At 40.9% G+C, this 14,006-nt stretch overlaps 1 protein-coding gene across 1 annotated transcript in view; it reads right to left on the bottom strand.

Annotated features, from left to right (window-relative positions):
* The window catches only part of LOC115246030 (insulin-like receptor), a 54,882-nt gene that overhangs the window by 19,119 nt on the left and 21,757 nt on the right, over positions 1-14,006 (bottom strand). Inside the window, 1 exon segment of the mRNA XM_029824608.1 lies at positions 9,670-10,882. Coding sequence (XP_029680468.1) covers positions 9,670-10,249 — 580 coding nt within the window. The 5' untranslated portion in view covers positions 10,250-10,882.

Genomic DNA, 14,006 nt, shown 5'->3' with positions numbered 1-14,006 from the left:
ATTTTATTAATTGAATGTGGGGCTTTTGTTGGCAGCAATCGGGAGGGATTTTAAAAAAAAAAAAAATGTTTTTTTGCTTCTATTGTTTTTTATTGTTTTTTTTATTAATTTATTTTTGTTATATTATTTTTATATAATTTTTTTTATTTCTATTTTTTTTTATATTGTTTTTTTTTGTCTATTATTTTATTAATTTGTCTATTATTTTATTAATTAAATGTGGGGCTTTTGTTGGCAGCAGTCGGGAGGGATTTTTTTTAAAAAAAAATGTTTTTTTGCTTCTATTGTTTTTTTTTATAATTTTTTTTTATTAATTTATTTTTGTTATATTATTTTTATATAATTTTTTTTATTTCTATTTTTTTTTATATTGTTTTTTTTTGTCTATTATTTTATTAATTTTTCATTTTTTAGAAATCATAAGTTATAGGTTTTTATTTGATTTTATACCATAGAACAAAATTAATGTTATACATTTTTTTTATAATAATAATTTTTAATAATAATTTTTGCGGTTTCATAAATAATATAAGACATATTATAGGTGAAATTATCGTCGACGTGGAGCGCATGCAATTTACGCGAAATGAATGGATAGTCGCCAAAAATCGGCAGAAAACGAGTTAATAATCTTATTGTAGATAGCTCTTTTTTTAATCACAATTGAACGAAGAAATTTTTGGAATTGTTATTTTATATCCTTTGATTACAGCTCCCTTTTCTACAGCGAGTAAGATTGCTGTGAAAGTGATATATTCCCAACAGCTGGGGCCGAACGAATCTTGTAACTTCCACTGTCAAGATTCGCATCCATCGCGTCGAATATCCATGGTTAAGGATAATAATTAATTAGATGAATCGCGGTAATTACTCGGTCGCGAAACATCCGGAGAAGGTGTAACGTCCCGCCGTGCTGTGTAGGGACTAACGACGCAGTCAAGTCCACGGCGGCTAAGCGGCGCGAAGCGAGACGAAGCGAGGCGAAGCGAGGCGAGACGAGGCGAGACGAGGCGAGGCGGGGCGAGGCGAGGCGAGGTGAGGTGAGGTGAGGTAAGATGCGAAGGCTTCATTCATAACGAAATGTGCGCGAGCGTTGCGGTGTACGCGTACGAGCAAGCGTACTATCTGCGTATAACAACGCGTAGACGCGATGCGGAGAGCATCGTGGCGTAACGACAACGTGGATTATTACGAATCCCTCCTCGATCCGACCTTGTATCAAGCTCACCGATTTATTGTGCGACGAGAAAGAGAAGGATTTCGTTCGCGAAAAAAATTATGATAAGAGAATGCGAAGAAACTACGCCGCCATGTATATGTGACTTAAACTTCGCACGATATTTCTAGTTCGTGCGTTATCTTCTTTCCGTAATTAGGCCTCGTGTGCGCATACATAAAGTCACCTTACAATAACGAAAGAAAAAAAACGATAGTCCCGAGAATTGATTACGAGCGTAATTACCGGTTCGCGGATTACCATAAATTTCCATGAGGCTCGCGCGCGCTTACGTGGGCGAAAAAAAAAAAAACAATTAAAAAAAAAAAAAAAAAAAAAAAAAAAAAAAAAAAAAAACAATTATAATCCGTTATCGCAGTCAGCTATCAATTATGAATAATATTGCCGTAATTGTTACTTTGAGTTGGCAAAGTACATAGTTGTTTTACAAGTACGTAGAAGCGATTAAACGCGATCCAAGTGCGCAAATACGGACGCCAAGTACGAACGACGGTCGTGCAATCGGATGCATCAACGATGCTAATTGTGCATTCGTGTTCAAAGGTATTTCGCGACCCATCGATTCCTCTTGTTCGTCGCAAGCGTTGAACCGTACGATTAATTATGTAAGCAAAATGATATGCCCCTTAAATATTACAGAGAAATTTGATCGTCGAGAGTATAAGAGCGCCGGGGCAATTAATAATGTGTCCGAATGTACATTTTTTTTCCTCTGACATTCGGATGCCGGCTTTTGAACGAAGTTCGCGAATCAGCGATAAGCGTATCGATCGTATTTCGCTGAAACTCCCGGTAGGGAGTCGGCGAATTATACGCGCCAAGACGCGCGCAATGAAATCGCAAGGTGGTAACGCGTACGTATGTGTATGTGTGTATCATCGTACACGATTATACACGACCCAACGCACACGATACAAAGGATGCCCAGTCGGGGAATCTTCTTAACGTTGCTTCTGGATGTAGCTTACTTAAGAAGTTGCAGCAAGCGGCGCATTCCGAACGCTCTCCTCAAGGTTGCTAGCCATTCACCTAAAGGCCGAAGCGCTTCCACACCCTTGACTATCATTTTGTGTATGTGTGCGTGTTCTCCTTCTCCCCCTCTCTCTCTCTCTCTCTCTCTCTCTCTCTCTCTCTCGCTCGCTCGCTCGCTCGCTCGCTCTGTGCGTGTGTGCGTGAACGAGATGCTACCTCATGGCATTCCTCGGCTCGTCCTTAGCTCGATAATACTTGACGATGTAGTCGTGGCGTGCCGGCAATTCCCGGCTCCGATTGATTGCTACTTTGTATTCCCGATAAAAGCCAGCCGACCCAGACATAACGAGATGCTCTCGAGTAGCGCAATACCCTCTCTTCTTTCTCCTCTCCTTCTTCAGTCCGTAACGGAGCGCGCCATTCTGCGTGGGACGGGTAAATACTCGACCGAGACAGCGTAGATCTCAAGACCGCAGAGAGGTCTATTGTCACCTCTCTCCCTGCTCCTTTCCACGGTTAAATAAATTGTACAGATAAATTGAATGTGCAAGCGCAGTAATTGCGGTATAGGATAAAGTAAGGTGTCCGTTGAACGAGGGCATTTTCCTTTTAATCGGTCATTCTACGGCGACAATAGCTAGACAATAGTAAACGGCGAATGGCCCGAGGCGACGAGCCTTAGAGATTATAAACGTCAAAACGAGATGATCGTATGGCATGTGGCAGTGCTGCATTGTATTCTCAGCGAAACCGGCTCCGAGCCAAGCGAGTGGTACGGATACCAGTTGTAAAAAAAAAGAAAAAAAATAGAAAATGCCTTCGCCACGCATACACACACACACACACACACACACACCGAGAGAGATGACTGGTACAATACATAAAATGGGACGCTACAAAAATCCATCGAAGAGTGAAATCAAACAATAAGACCGGTAAAGATTATTCGAATCATGTCATCATAAAGAGATTTAACAATGAAATGTAGAGAATTGAATTTGGATCAAGTTAAAGTAAATTTTAACGAATTTAAATATATACGAATTAAATTAAGGGATTATAAAATATACGGAGAGATTTTTTACGATCGCATAACAATCAGCGAGAAATGAAACGATAAGAGTTTCTTCTATTCGCGCGGCTATATTTCTTCGGGTAAAATGTTCTTTCCACGGTATAAAACTTGTCCGTTTCGTGCAATCGACACTTTGTTGCAAAAGTCCTCGACTAAACCGGTTGCAGAAACGACGCGCGGCACAAAAGGCAAGCGACCGTGCAGTTATGCCTGAAGAAATGAACGATGCAACGGTCAACACAGAGGAAAAACATTCCATCATATTTTATACGGATAATAAAAGCCGTGCATATAAATCTAGACGATCGGACATCGAATATATTCGAGTTGTAAAATTTCTAGCTTCCATAATCGCGCCGGCACGACGGGAGATGAAAGTATGCACCGGTCCATCGATGGAAGATGACAAAACGGTTCTCTATGCTTCTCTTCTATACATAGACGCGTTGTTCCGCGATCGATAATTCGGCCAAGGTTTTCGTTTGTGTGCCGCCGAGATATTTCCTTAAAAAAAGAATTGGTGAACCGTAATATCAGCTACGACAGGATATACGATAAGATTGTGCGATCAATTTTACGCGTAGTTTATTAATAAAGCAATCTGTGTTATTAAGCAGATACGCAAAACTTGCCGTCTTCTTTTTTATAATTATCGACATAATTTTTTAAATTGCGATATTAACGGGAGGGTAAAAATAACGAGAGTGAAAATATATGGGGCGACGTAGACTTATAAATAGGCAAATAACCATAATACATAATGCTCATCATTTTCTCGTGCTTGCGGCTCGTTACATTTCATCAAAAGCCGGAAGCCATTGGCTTGGCGCCACACGAACCGACCTCCTCCTGGCGTTACGCGCTATTGTGCGACCAAGCACAGCGATTCGTGGCCGTTCTCTGGACGAAATGTGCCTATAGAACAGGTCGATGCTCTAAAAATAACAACGTCTCGCGTTTTTCCTCCGACCTCGGTCTAGAAGGGGAACCATTCGTCGATGACGACGCGAGGGTAAACTTGTTAAACTCGTCGGTACAGGTAATCGCGGGAAAAAAAAAAAATTGATACGCTCGCGTACTTCACACGCAAGCGAATCCAAAGTAAAAGTATTAACACGAGAATATCTGCAGTAGAGACATAGGTGTAAGATTGCGATATTAACGGGAGGGTAAAAATAACGAGAGTGAAAATATATGGGGCGACGTAGACTTATAAATAGGCAAATAACCATAATACATAATGCTCATCATTTTCTCGTGCTTGCGGCTCGTTACATTTCATCAAAAGCCGGAAGCCATTGGCTTGGCGCCACACGAACCGACCTCCTCCTGGCGTTACGCGCTATTGTGCGACCAAGCACAGCGATTCGTGGCCGTTCTCTGGACGAAATGTGCCTATAGAACAGGTCGATGCTCTAAAAATAACAACGTCTCGCGTTTTTCCTCCGACCTCGGTCTAGAAGGGGAACCATTCGTCGATGACGACGCGAGGGTAAACTTGTTAAACTCGTCGGTACAGGTAATCGCGGGAAAAAAAAAATTGATACGCTCGTGTACTTCACACGCAAGCGAATCCAAAGTAAAAGTATTAACACGAGAATATCTGCAGTAGAGACAGGATAGGTGTAAGGCTAACAAAGTTTTTTACTTCTTTCGAATAACCGATGCCGGAAATCACCATCTAGACAACCCTCTCTTCAATCTCGAGGTGTCTTCAAATCGTGATCAAAATGTCTGCAACGGCCTCGTAACACACCGAGACGAGAAATCTAATTTTACCAGATCTCGCAGTCTGCTTCGCGAGTTGAAAAATTCGACGTCTCCCCCAAACCGCAAAGTTGTATAAATTATGCCGATACGATCAAAAAGATACATTTATAACTTGGTTTATACACGAGATTCCACGCGTCAATGTACTTGATTGCGTTGTCTTGTATGTAGTATGTAGTTGCGTCGGACATCATTATTTCTTCGGTTATAAATAAATTTGTACATCGGGATATCGCGATACACATTCGCTCAAGCTTTTAAGTCGGTTAGTCTCCTTCAAGCGGACATAATTAAATACTGTCACGAGAAGTTTTCCATCTTCGCTCACGCTAAAGAAGCACGTCACTTAATATTCGAGCTGACACGCCTTAATTACATCAACCTTCCTGGCCCTTCGATTCCGTGCTTTCCCCTGGATCCTCTTTCTCTCTCTCTCTCTCTCTCTCTTCTGCTCGCGATCTCGATGGGCTCTCCTCGCATCGTCAATAACGCACTTTCCATTAACTCGGTTAGACCAGACGAATCTAGGGTCGGTATGCATATTTCCATAGATTCCCAGAGGAACAGGGATTGCTTATTTGTATACATGTATGCATACATTTACATACATATATATATATAATGTATAAATTCTTATTTAAAAAACAGTCACGAATATTGCCTCGCAAGGAAACCAATTATGTACGAATCATAAACTATGATTATCGAACATCAAACACATCCAGTTATCCGATTCCGGAATAGAAACGGCCGAATTAACACGATTCAATGGCGCATGGGATTCCCCCTTTTTTTTTTTTTTTTGTGCATGCTCTTCATTAACCATTCCCCTTTCCCCTCTCTTCTACTGCCTCTTCATTCTCCCGATCATTTCTCGTCGGCACTTCTGCACGAGATGTAAATCGAAAGAAAGCAAGCAAGCAAGCCAGAATCGAAAACATAAAAGAGAATTACGTCCATGCGACATGTTATTCGTTCATTTTACTACCCTGAAAGCTAGTATATAAAAGAACGTGACAAGATAGTTTACTATTCATCGACTTGCTATCAATTCGACGGATATTCACGGGATAACGGCCGCGATATCGAGCAGACGGGGATGCTGCACGATGTTTTCGTCAACTCCGATTCGGCGGACGAGAAAGGACGAGAGCGGAGAGAGAGAAGGAAAGGAGACGTCCGCATCGCATCGTAGGAATGTTATCGGCTCCGTTGTTTTCGCAATGGGAGCAACCGGTCTTTTTATGGCGGAATATGCGCCCGATCTTGTTCTCCAAACTCTTTCTCCCCTCCCCCCCCCCAACTTACTCCCTCTCTCCCTCGCCGTATATCCTCCTATTTTCGCTGCTAGTTTCTTTTTTCTTTGGTTTTCTCCCCTGCACGGTTTCCCGCATATCCTTCGAAGCCCGTAGCGCCTACTAAATCGAGGGAGCGCCCACCTCGAATTAGATCGACTTTTGGCCAGAAGCGATCTGAGAGAGAGTGAGAGAGAGAGAGAGGAAGAGAGAAAAAGAGGCCGACGAGCGTGCGACTCTTTCTATATTTGGACGCGCGAGGTTAGAGTCTTGCCATCTCGTACCTACGAGGTATTTTCTGGTTCGTCTACATTAATTTGGCCACATACGACTGACTCATCTTCATTCTCGGCGTGGAGAATGTGGCGTGAAGATATCTCGGCACGGTATCGCGGAGCTTGTCGACATGTAGCATGTGATAGCGGTCGAGGGATTCAGTTCTCGGAAATTCAACCGAGAAAAACAACGCGATGCGAAAACATTCTCCCTTAGCAGCTGAGAGTGAGAATTTTTAGGAACGCTTATACGGTTGATTGCCCTCGGAACGCGCGATGCACTCGGAGAGGAAACGAAATTAAAAGTTGCTCCGCGAAATTGGCACAATTTAAGGAACATTCGTCGCCGTACAAGCTCAATAAGCACGTGACATAAATTTTACGAACGATTATATTGGTAAGATAATTTAAGATACCATCGTATATGTATCTATTACCAGATATATAGAGTGATTCGCCGACCGCGCATTTACGTCGTCGCGTCGTGCGCGTCTGCGGGATACCTGACGGCGATGAATCAATCTTGAAACAACTTTATACTCTATACTTCAAATAGCTCCGTAATTTTTTCCATCATCGTTTTCGCTGGAGGAAATAAGCATTTATTTATTGCTTTGCATTCTTATTAATTTCGCGCGAATCTCCGTGTTAATAAAATTTGTTAAACGGAGAAGATCTCGAAAGAATTAATTGCAAAACTCACGATTTAGCTATTAAACATGGGAGCAGCAATAAAACTTATATTTTAGTGCAATATTACAAAAGAAAGGTTATTAAAGCAGAGAAAAATTGTTAAATAATCAAATAATTAATAATCAATAATTAAATAATTTTATCGGGACCTATTGACAAATCCGGTATTGATCAATTGTGATCATCATTCAATTGTATTTGTCGATGGCAGCCGATCGCGATAAACATTATCGTGATTAAAATTAAGAAAGCGCAGACCATTACTGGTCTTTGACGTCTTGAACTAGTCCCGAGCAACATTCCAGTGCGTGGAATCGCTTACCGGTTTTCGCTATATGATCCCCGATGAACATGAATAAGTACTCTGCGTGCATGTTCGCGATAACGCACATTTGTACTGATGAATTTTCACGTCTATTTTTATGCACATAATTATTTATTCGCAAATCTAGATCAATTATTTTTCTTTTTTCTCCCAGACTCGCGCTTACTTATATCGCTCTCATCAGAAGAAAGACGCAAAGAGTCTTTGTCATTATCATAGGAATTTATTTAGGTACTGATATATTCCGTTTAATAAAGAAATTAAACTTAAACGTTTTACGCACACAAGCTAAAATAGCAGATTAAAATTGACTCCAAGTCATGCATCCTATAAATATTACTCTAGAATTTTTTCACCTACGTGGAAAACAATCGTTGATAAGATCAAATCTGCACATCACTCTGCAAGCTAGCGAAAAGTAGCGATGGAAAAGATCCGTAACTACGACTCTTTTCCCAAATTATTAAATGTGCGAATTATCACACGTGCTAAAACCTGCCATTATATAAGGGCGTGCACCTTGGTCGAGACACGCCGCTGCTTTATGTATCGCGAAGCAAAGCAGGCTTGCACGTAGGCGACTTACGACTTCCAAGAATCAACAGTGGAGAGTCCGAGGAGAAGGGAACATAAAACCAGGCGCGATAACCTCTCCTGAGTGCACACTCTAAAATATGCGCGATTCATTCCTCTTCTCCTTCCACCGATTTATATTCTCTTTCTTTAACAAATGTCAGAAATGTGAGTTCTTGTAAGAAACATTACTAAACCGATTAACGCTATTATGCCGCAACTATTATTTTACGCGTTCTTGGGGGAAACATCGTCAAGCTATACGTAAAGTCGCATTATGTAAAGATCGGCCGGGTTAAATAACGGAATTTTAATGAGCGGCAAGGACCAGTTCCTTTCATTAAACGATCGTTGAAAATTCCTGAAGAGATTAACAGATCGAAACGATTCGTGCGGCAAATTTACAGTGTCATTTAGCTACGAGTCGACTTGTCAACCATTCCAACGCGGTCGAAAAAAAATGTAATAGAAGCATACGTACATCTTCGCTCTTTTCTCGGATAACTTGCGATATCACAATTCAAAAGAGTGTTATCACTTTTCTCGAAAGGTCAATTGTTTACATTTAAATGCGATCGAACAAATTTAATTTTCTTTTGTATCCTTTTTCTCCCTCTCCGTTCAATCAGCAATTGACGGCTCATAATATCGTTTGAATAGAGAAACTTGCATCACTAATGTGAACGTGCATTTTTATCCATGTTTTATCCGCAGACGTCAATTCTCCGTTCTCACGTGTATTGCGCGATATACACGTGTAGTTAGGTAATTTGTTAACTTTGTTACAAATGTGACACGGAAAGTAAATATTTATCGCGTCAAAGCCGCCTTCTTTTCGTACACGTCGAATGTCGCGATACAGACAATTTACGTATAGGTGAATGTAATCTCTTGGCTCCTTCTTAAAATAGCAAACGGTCTCTGTGCGTAGCTGCGTGAAAAGTATGTAAATTGAAGTTTTATACAAGTAAGCTTCTCTACCTTGGTTTTCCTTTTTACTAGGAAAATTACAATGAAATTGTTTTCTCCAATCCTAGTCGTCAGAAACGAAAAATATACAACGAATGTCCGGATACTTTTTCAAGTAGATATGCGCATTGTAATCGTAAATTTCCAAGCGAAGAAGAGTTTCGCCTGACCTGCTTCTTTGTGCATTATACATGATCGCAACAATACGCCTTCGCATTCTCCCTCGCTCTTTTCAAGACTTGCGAAGCCTTACGCGGATGTTCGACCAATAGCGCGGCGATTCAATGTTGATTCGCATTTCAAATGTGTATTTTAATTCCTTCTTTGTGCGGATCAATTTACACATCGATATACGTATTTTACAAACGTAAAGTTCTGGCTATTCAACAATAATATAAAGTCAATTTGTCTCGAGTTTCGCGAAGAAAATGCAAATCAGCCAGCGTAATAACGTAATTCTTCGAATGAAAAAACAAAGTACTCACCTCCGGCTGTCTTGTTGGAAGCGTTGTCGCGCTTTTGCGCCGCTGCGAGATCGGGAGATAACGCAAGCAAAACTAGAAAAACGGTCCAGAGGAGCCTCCGCCACTCCGTCGACTTGTCGTGGAATCTGACGGCCAGGTGGTTCCATCGCACGACGCTCGAAGCACATTTCGCGGATGATTCACAGAGCGGGAGTCTATCGCACCTCAATGTTCTGTCGCGCTCTTCCACAATTTTCGCTCTCAAGTTCGCACTCTCGTCGCGTTTTCGCCTCATCGGCCGCCGATCGCGCTGGCCGAAGTGCTCTTTTGTCCGTATCGCGTCCACCGTATCGGAGCATCCGTCCGTTCGACCGCGAAGACGCTCGCAGAGATCGCACGCCGTCGTCGACGTCGACCCCGACGGCTGGGGTGACGCATCCTCGAACGAAACGTAATTCGACGACGACAACGGGCAATGGCAGTGGCGACGGGGGGTGACGAGACGTGCCTCCGAAGAAGATAATAACGCCGAGATGTACGGCTCGTCCTCGTCGAATGTCGCGTCGCGAATTCTGCGACACGCGGAGGCCGGGGACTTCATATTCCCGGAAGAACGCGAAATATTTCTCTCGTCAGAGAAGTAAAGTCAAGTATTACGCGCTCTCTTCTCGCGAATTCTCAGAATGCAGGGAAAAAAGCGTCGCGGTGTTTCGCCCGCATCTCTCTTCACCGTCGACGCGGCGACGGGATTTTCGCGCTAGCAAACAAAAGCCTCTCTTTGGCTCCGTTCCGTCTGTTCAAACGGTATGTATGATACGAACGAAGGGCTCGAGTGTTAATGCGGCGATAGACTCGACGACGGCCGCTCCAAGACGTCCCTCATCTTTTCTCGACGTTGTCCGAGGCGTATTTATCGGCGTCGAGCTTCGTTGACCCCCTCGTAACCGCGCACGGGAGAGATTCGTGGGCGTGTCGCGAAGACGGACAGAGAAAGACGCACAGCCGCGCTCGCACGCGCGCGCGCGCGCGCGCGTGTTATCAGCCGACCGTGCTGAAAGATCGGCACCGCCGGCAGGTCACCGCACTAAACAATTCCATTGAGAGTAGTTACACGCCGCCGTGCGCGCCGACTCGAGATTAGTAAACTGACCCTGTGGCACCGCAATCAGTGCGCAGTCCCGATAATGCGATTGATAATCTTGCTTCCTCGGCGATATCTAGGCAGTCTATCGTCCTGCAACGAAAAAAAAAAGAGCACGATATTATGCCTTGTGTATTTTGTAGATTATCTAGATCTATAAGTCAGATTCGAGTTTTAAACGAATCGTCTGACATCGCCTTTCGATTAAAAATTTATCGCTGGTAGGTCTACTTGAACGTATTAATTAGAGAAAAGATGAAACACCTTGTACACTACAGAATCATTAATTTTCATGTTCGTTATATAAGACAACGCGCTGTAAAATGTACACATACGATAAGCCTTGACTATCGTATCGTGGAAATTATAATGGTACTTTCACGGATGACGTTTACGTGGCCATCAATAAGCAGTTATTTACAATACACCGGCATCAAGCGCGCGTCGCGCATTCATTATATAGGAATAATACTCGCAAAGATAAATTATCGTGACCGTGTGTATTCACATTCCATGAATGGGGTATGCATGCAAGAATAAACTATATAAAATATACACACACAACTTGAAAAAGTATGATTGATGTAATTACATCATGGTACGAAACGCTACGAAAAATGCAAATGTACCGAAAAACAAAGTTATTGCGTGCGATGTCACATCTGAGGATGGCTCTATATCTTATCAACCTGTAATTTGCCGATTTATGCGATAACATATTTGCACGATAATACACTTCATCTCATAAACCAAGGGAATATATTTTTTGTTTTACGCAGATATTAAGTATGGATAAAAATATATCGAAAGCTTTATTTATTCAAACGATTAAAATATTCAGCATCGATTTCAAAATTTAAACACACGAGATCACATATAAATTCATTTAAAAAATTTTGCATTTATGTCTGATTTATACATAAAATTGCGATAAAAATACACGGAGAGAAAAAGCGCACACCCCCGCATGATATTTTCCACGCAAATTAAATTTAACTGATAACTGAATAAATATGTTGCATGAGTTGAACATCAGTTTCATTTCCGATTCGCCCACGAGAGATCGCTTCGTGAAGAAAATATTTGTCGAACATCAATATTTACCCCGAGGATTTTACAGGAATTAATCAAGTTCACTTAATCGTAAATTTCGTTATTATTTTTTACGATAAATTATACTGGATAAAAATCACGTACGCAGCTACTCCTACCTCTAAATCAATTATGCTCAATATTATGTTTTTGTTTGCATTTTTTTTAACATAGAATTATGCAAAGTATACAATTTGGCATGCATCTTACATACTAGTGATGGGAGTGATTTTTTTCGCGAGTATTATATGCATTCATCTTCCATGCACATTTTTTATGAATCGCGACGCTATATACATTTTTATAACTCTTATCTGGAGTGCACTAAGGTCATGATATTCCGAGAAAAAAAAATATTTTATCTTCAAAAAACATTTATAATATTATAGCGTAGCGCGATAAAACGTGCGTGTGATTTACAAATTATCGAATAAGCCTGGGGTGCTCTCGGAATGTAACTCACTCGCCGCAGCAACACTGCATCGTACAATGTTGTATAATAAAACTGTTGATGTATTCAACGCTCGTTAGAAAACGGTATTCTCCCCGTGTCGTTACAAACCTTTCACAGAAAGGTAAATCCATTAAGAGCCGCACAGCCAACCAGTTGTGTATGTGCCCAGAGGCAATATTCGCATCGTTTGCGATCCTAGCAAACTTAACGCGGTTTTTCATTATGCGAAAAGCAAGGTATACATGGATTAGGTGTTCCTGCCAGGAACAAACTACATGATGGAAGGGAGAAAAAGGGAGAGCAGAAAACATGCAATATCCTGTTACATAGTGATGTTACCCCATGGAAAAGAATTAGAGGTAACGTAATTCGTTACCTAACAGGTTACGTGAAAATGTAAATAAAATGAAATTAAAATACTACTTTAAAAATGTAAATTAAATTAAATTAAAATACTACTTTTCATTCGCAGCTATTTCTCGTATCTTTATATTAATCTTGAAAATTAGCATTTTTAATTTAAATATGTATAATTATTTCATGTATATTATATTTCCCGCCCCGTTCTCGGGATTAATAAATGTAGTAACGCTAGTTTTTGCCATATCGCCACAAACTTCAGAGTTCAAAGAAAAAGAAAGGACGGCTGGGTCCTTCGTTCATTCTCCTGCATGCTTCATATCGTTTTTTGTGCTTGTTGTCGTTGCACGCGCAGAGTTCGTTTTCTTACAAATTTTCAGAAAAAATCACAATTTTCTTTTCTTTTCCCCCTTGTTAAAAAGATGGGGAAATCGCGAAAAAGAAAACATTCGGAGAAAGAAGACAACATGGAAAGGATTCTACGCAAATTAGAGAAACTAGAAAACAAGGTCTCTCATCTATCGAGACAAGTTGTCCGTTCTCCAGCCTTGTATCGAGATGAGTCTTTGGAAGGACATGACGATCGGAGATCCCTTTCTCCCGATACATTGAGTAGTAAGGAAAATTTTCCCTTTTTTAGGCTCTCAAAGTTGGTTGAGCTCATTCATAAGATGAGATGCCGGTGGTATACAATACCCCCATCTCAATAATTTAGCTAGAGAAATTTGGCAATGGTGTAAACATCGAAAATTATGGATATTTGCAGCCTATATCCCATCCGAAGAAAATACGGATGCCGATAGAGAGTCCAGAACGAAAAATATTGATACAGAATAGGAATTAGCAGATTTCACGTATAATAAAATTACTAAAATTTTTGGGAGAGCCGGAAATTGATCTGTTTGCGTCAAGGGCGAATACGAAGTGCAAAATTTTTTGTCGAAGGGATTACACTCCCACCCTTTATATATTTCCCTACCCCTTTTTTCTTGGCAATAATTTCCTTTAAAAAACAAGCTCTAAAAATATGAAGCATGCAGGAGAATGAACGAAGGACCCAGCCGTCCTTTCTTTTTCTTTGAACTCTGAAGTTTGTGGCGATATGGCAGAAACTAGCGTTACTACATTTATTAATCCCGAGAACGAGGCTGTCATATAATTACGATCGAACTTCACTTAAGGTAAGTTCGTTTGATCGTATAATTTTACTCGTTGCATTATCATATTACACGTAACTCATTAAAAAAATTATCATTCCTGGTAAATTGTAAAATGTCTTTTTTTTTTTTTTTTTGAAAAATATTTTAGATA

This window comes from Formica exsecta, unplaced genomic scaffold, assembly GCF_003651465.1.
Source record: "Formica exsecta isolate Colony F162 unplaced genomic scaffold, ASM365146v1 scaffold138, whole genome shotgun sequence".
NCBI classification, from domain to species: Eukaryota; Metazoa; Arthropoda; class Insecta; order Hymenoptera; family Formicidae; genus Formica; species Formica exsecta.
This window is presented reverse-complemented; position numbering and strand designations above follow the sequence as displayed.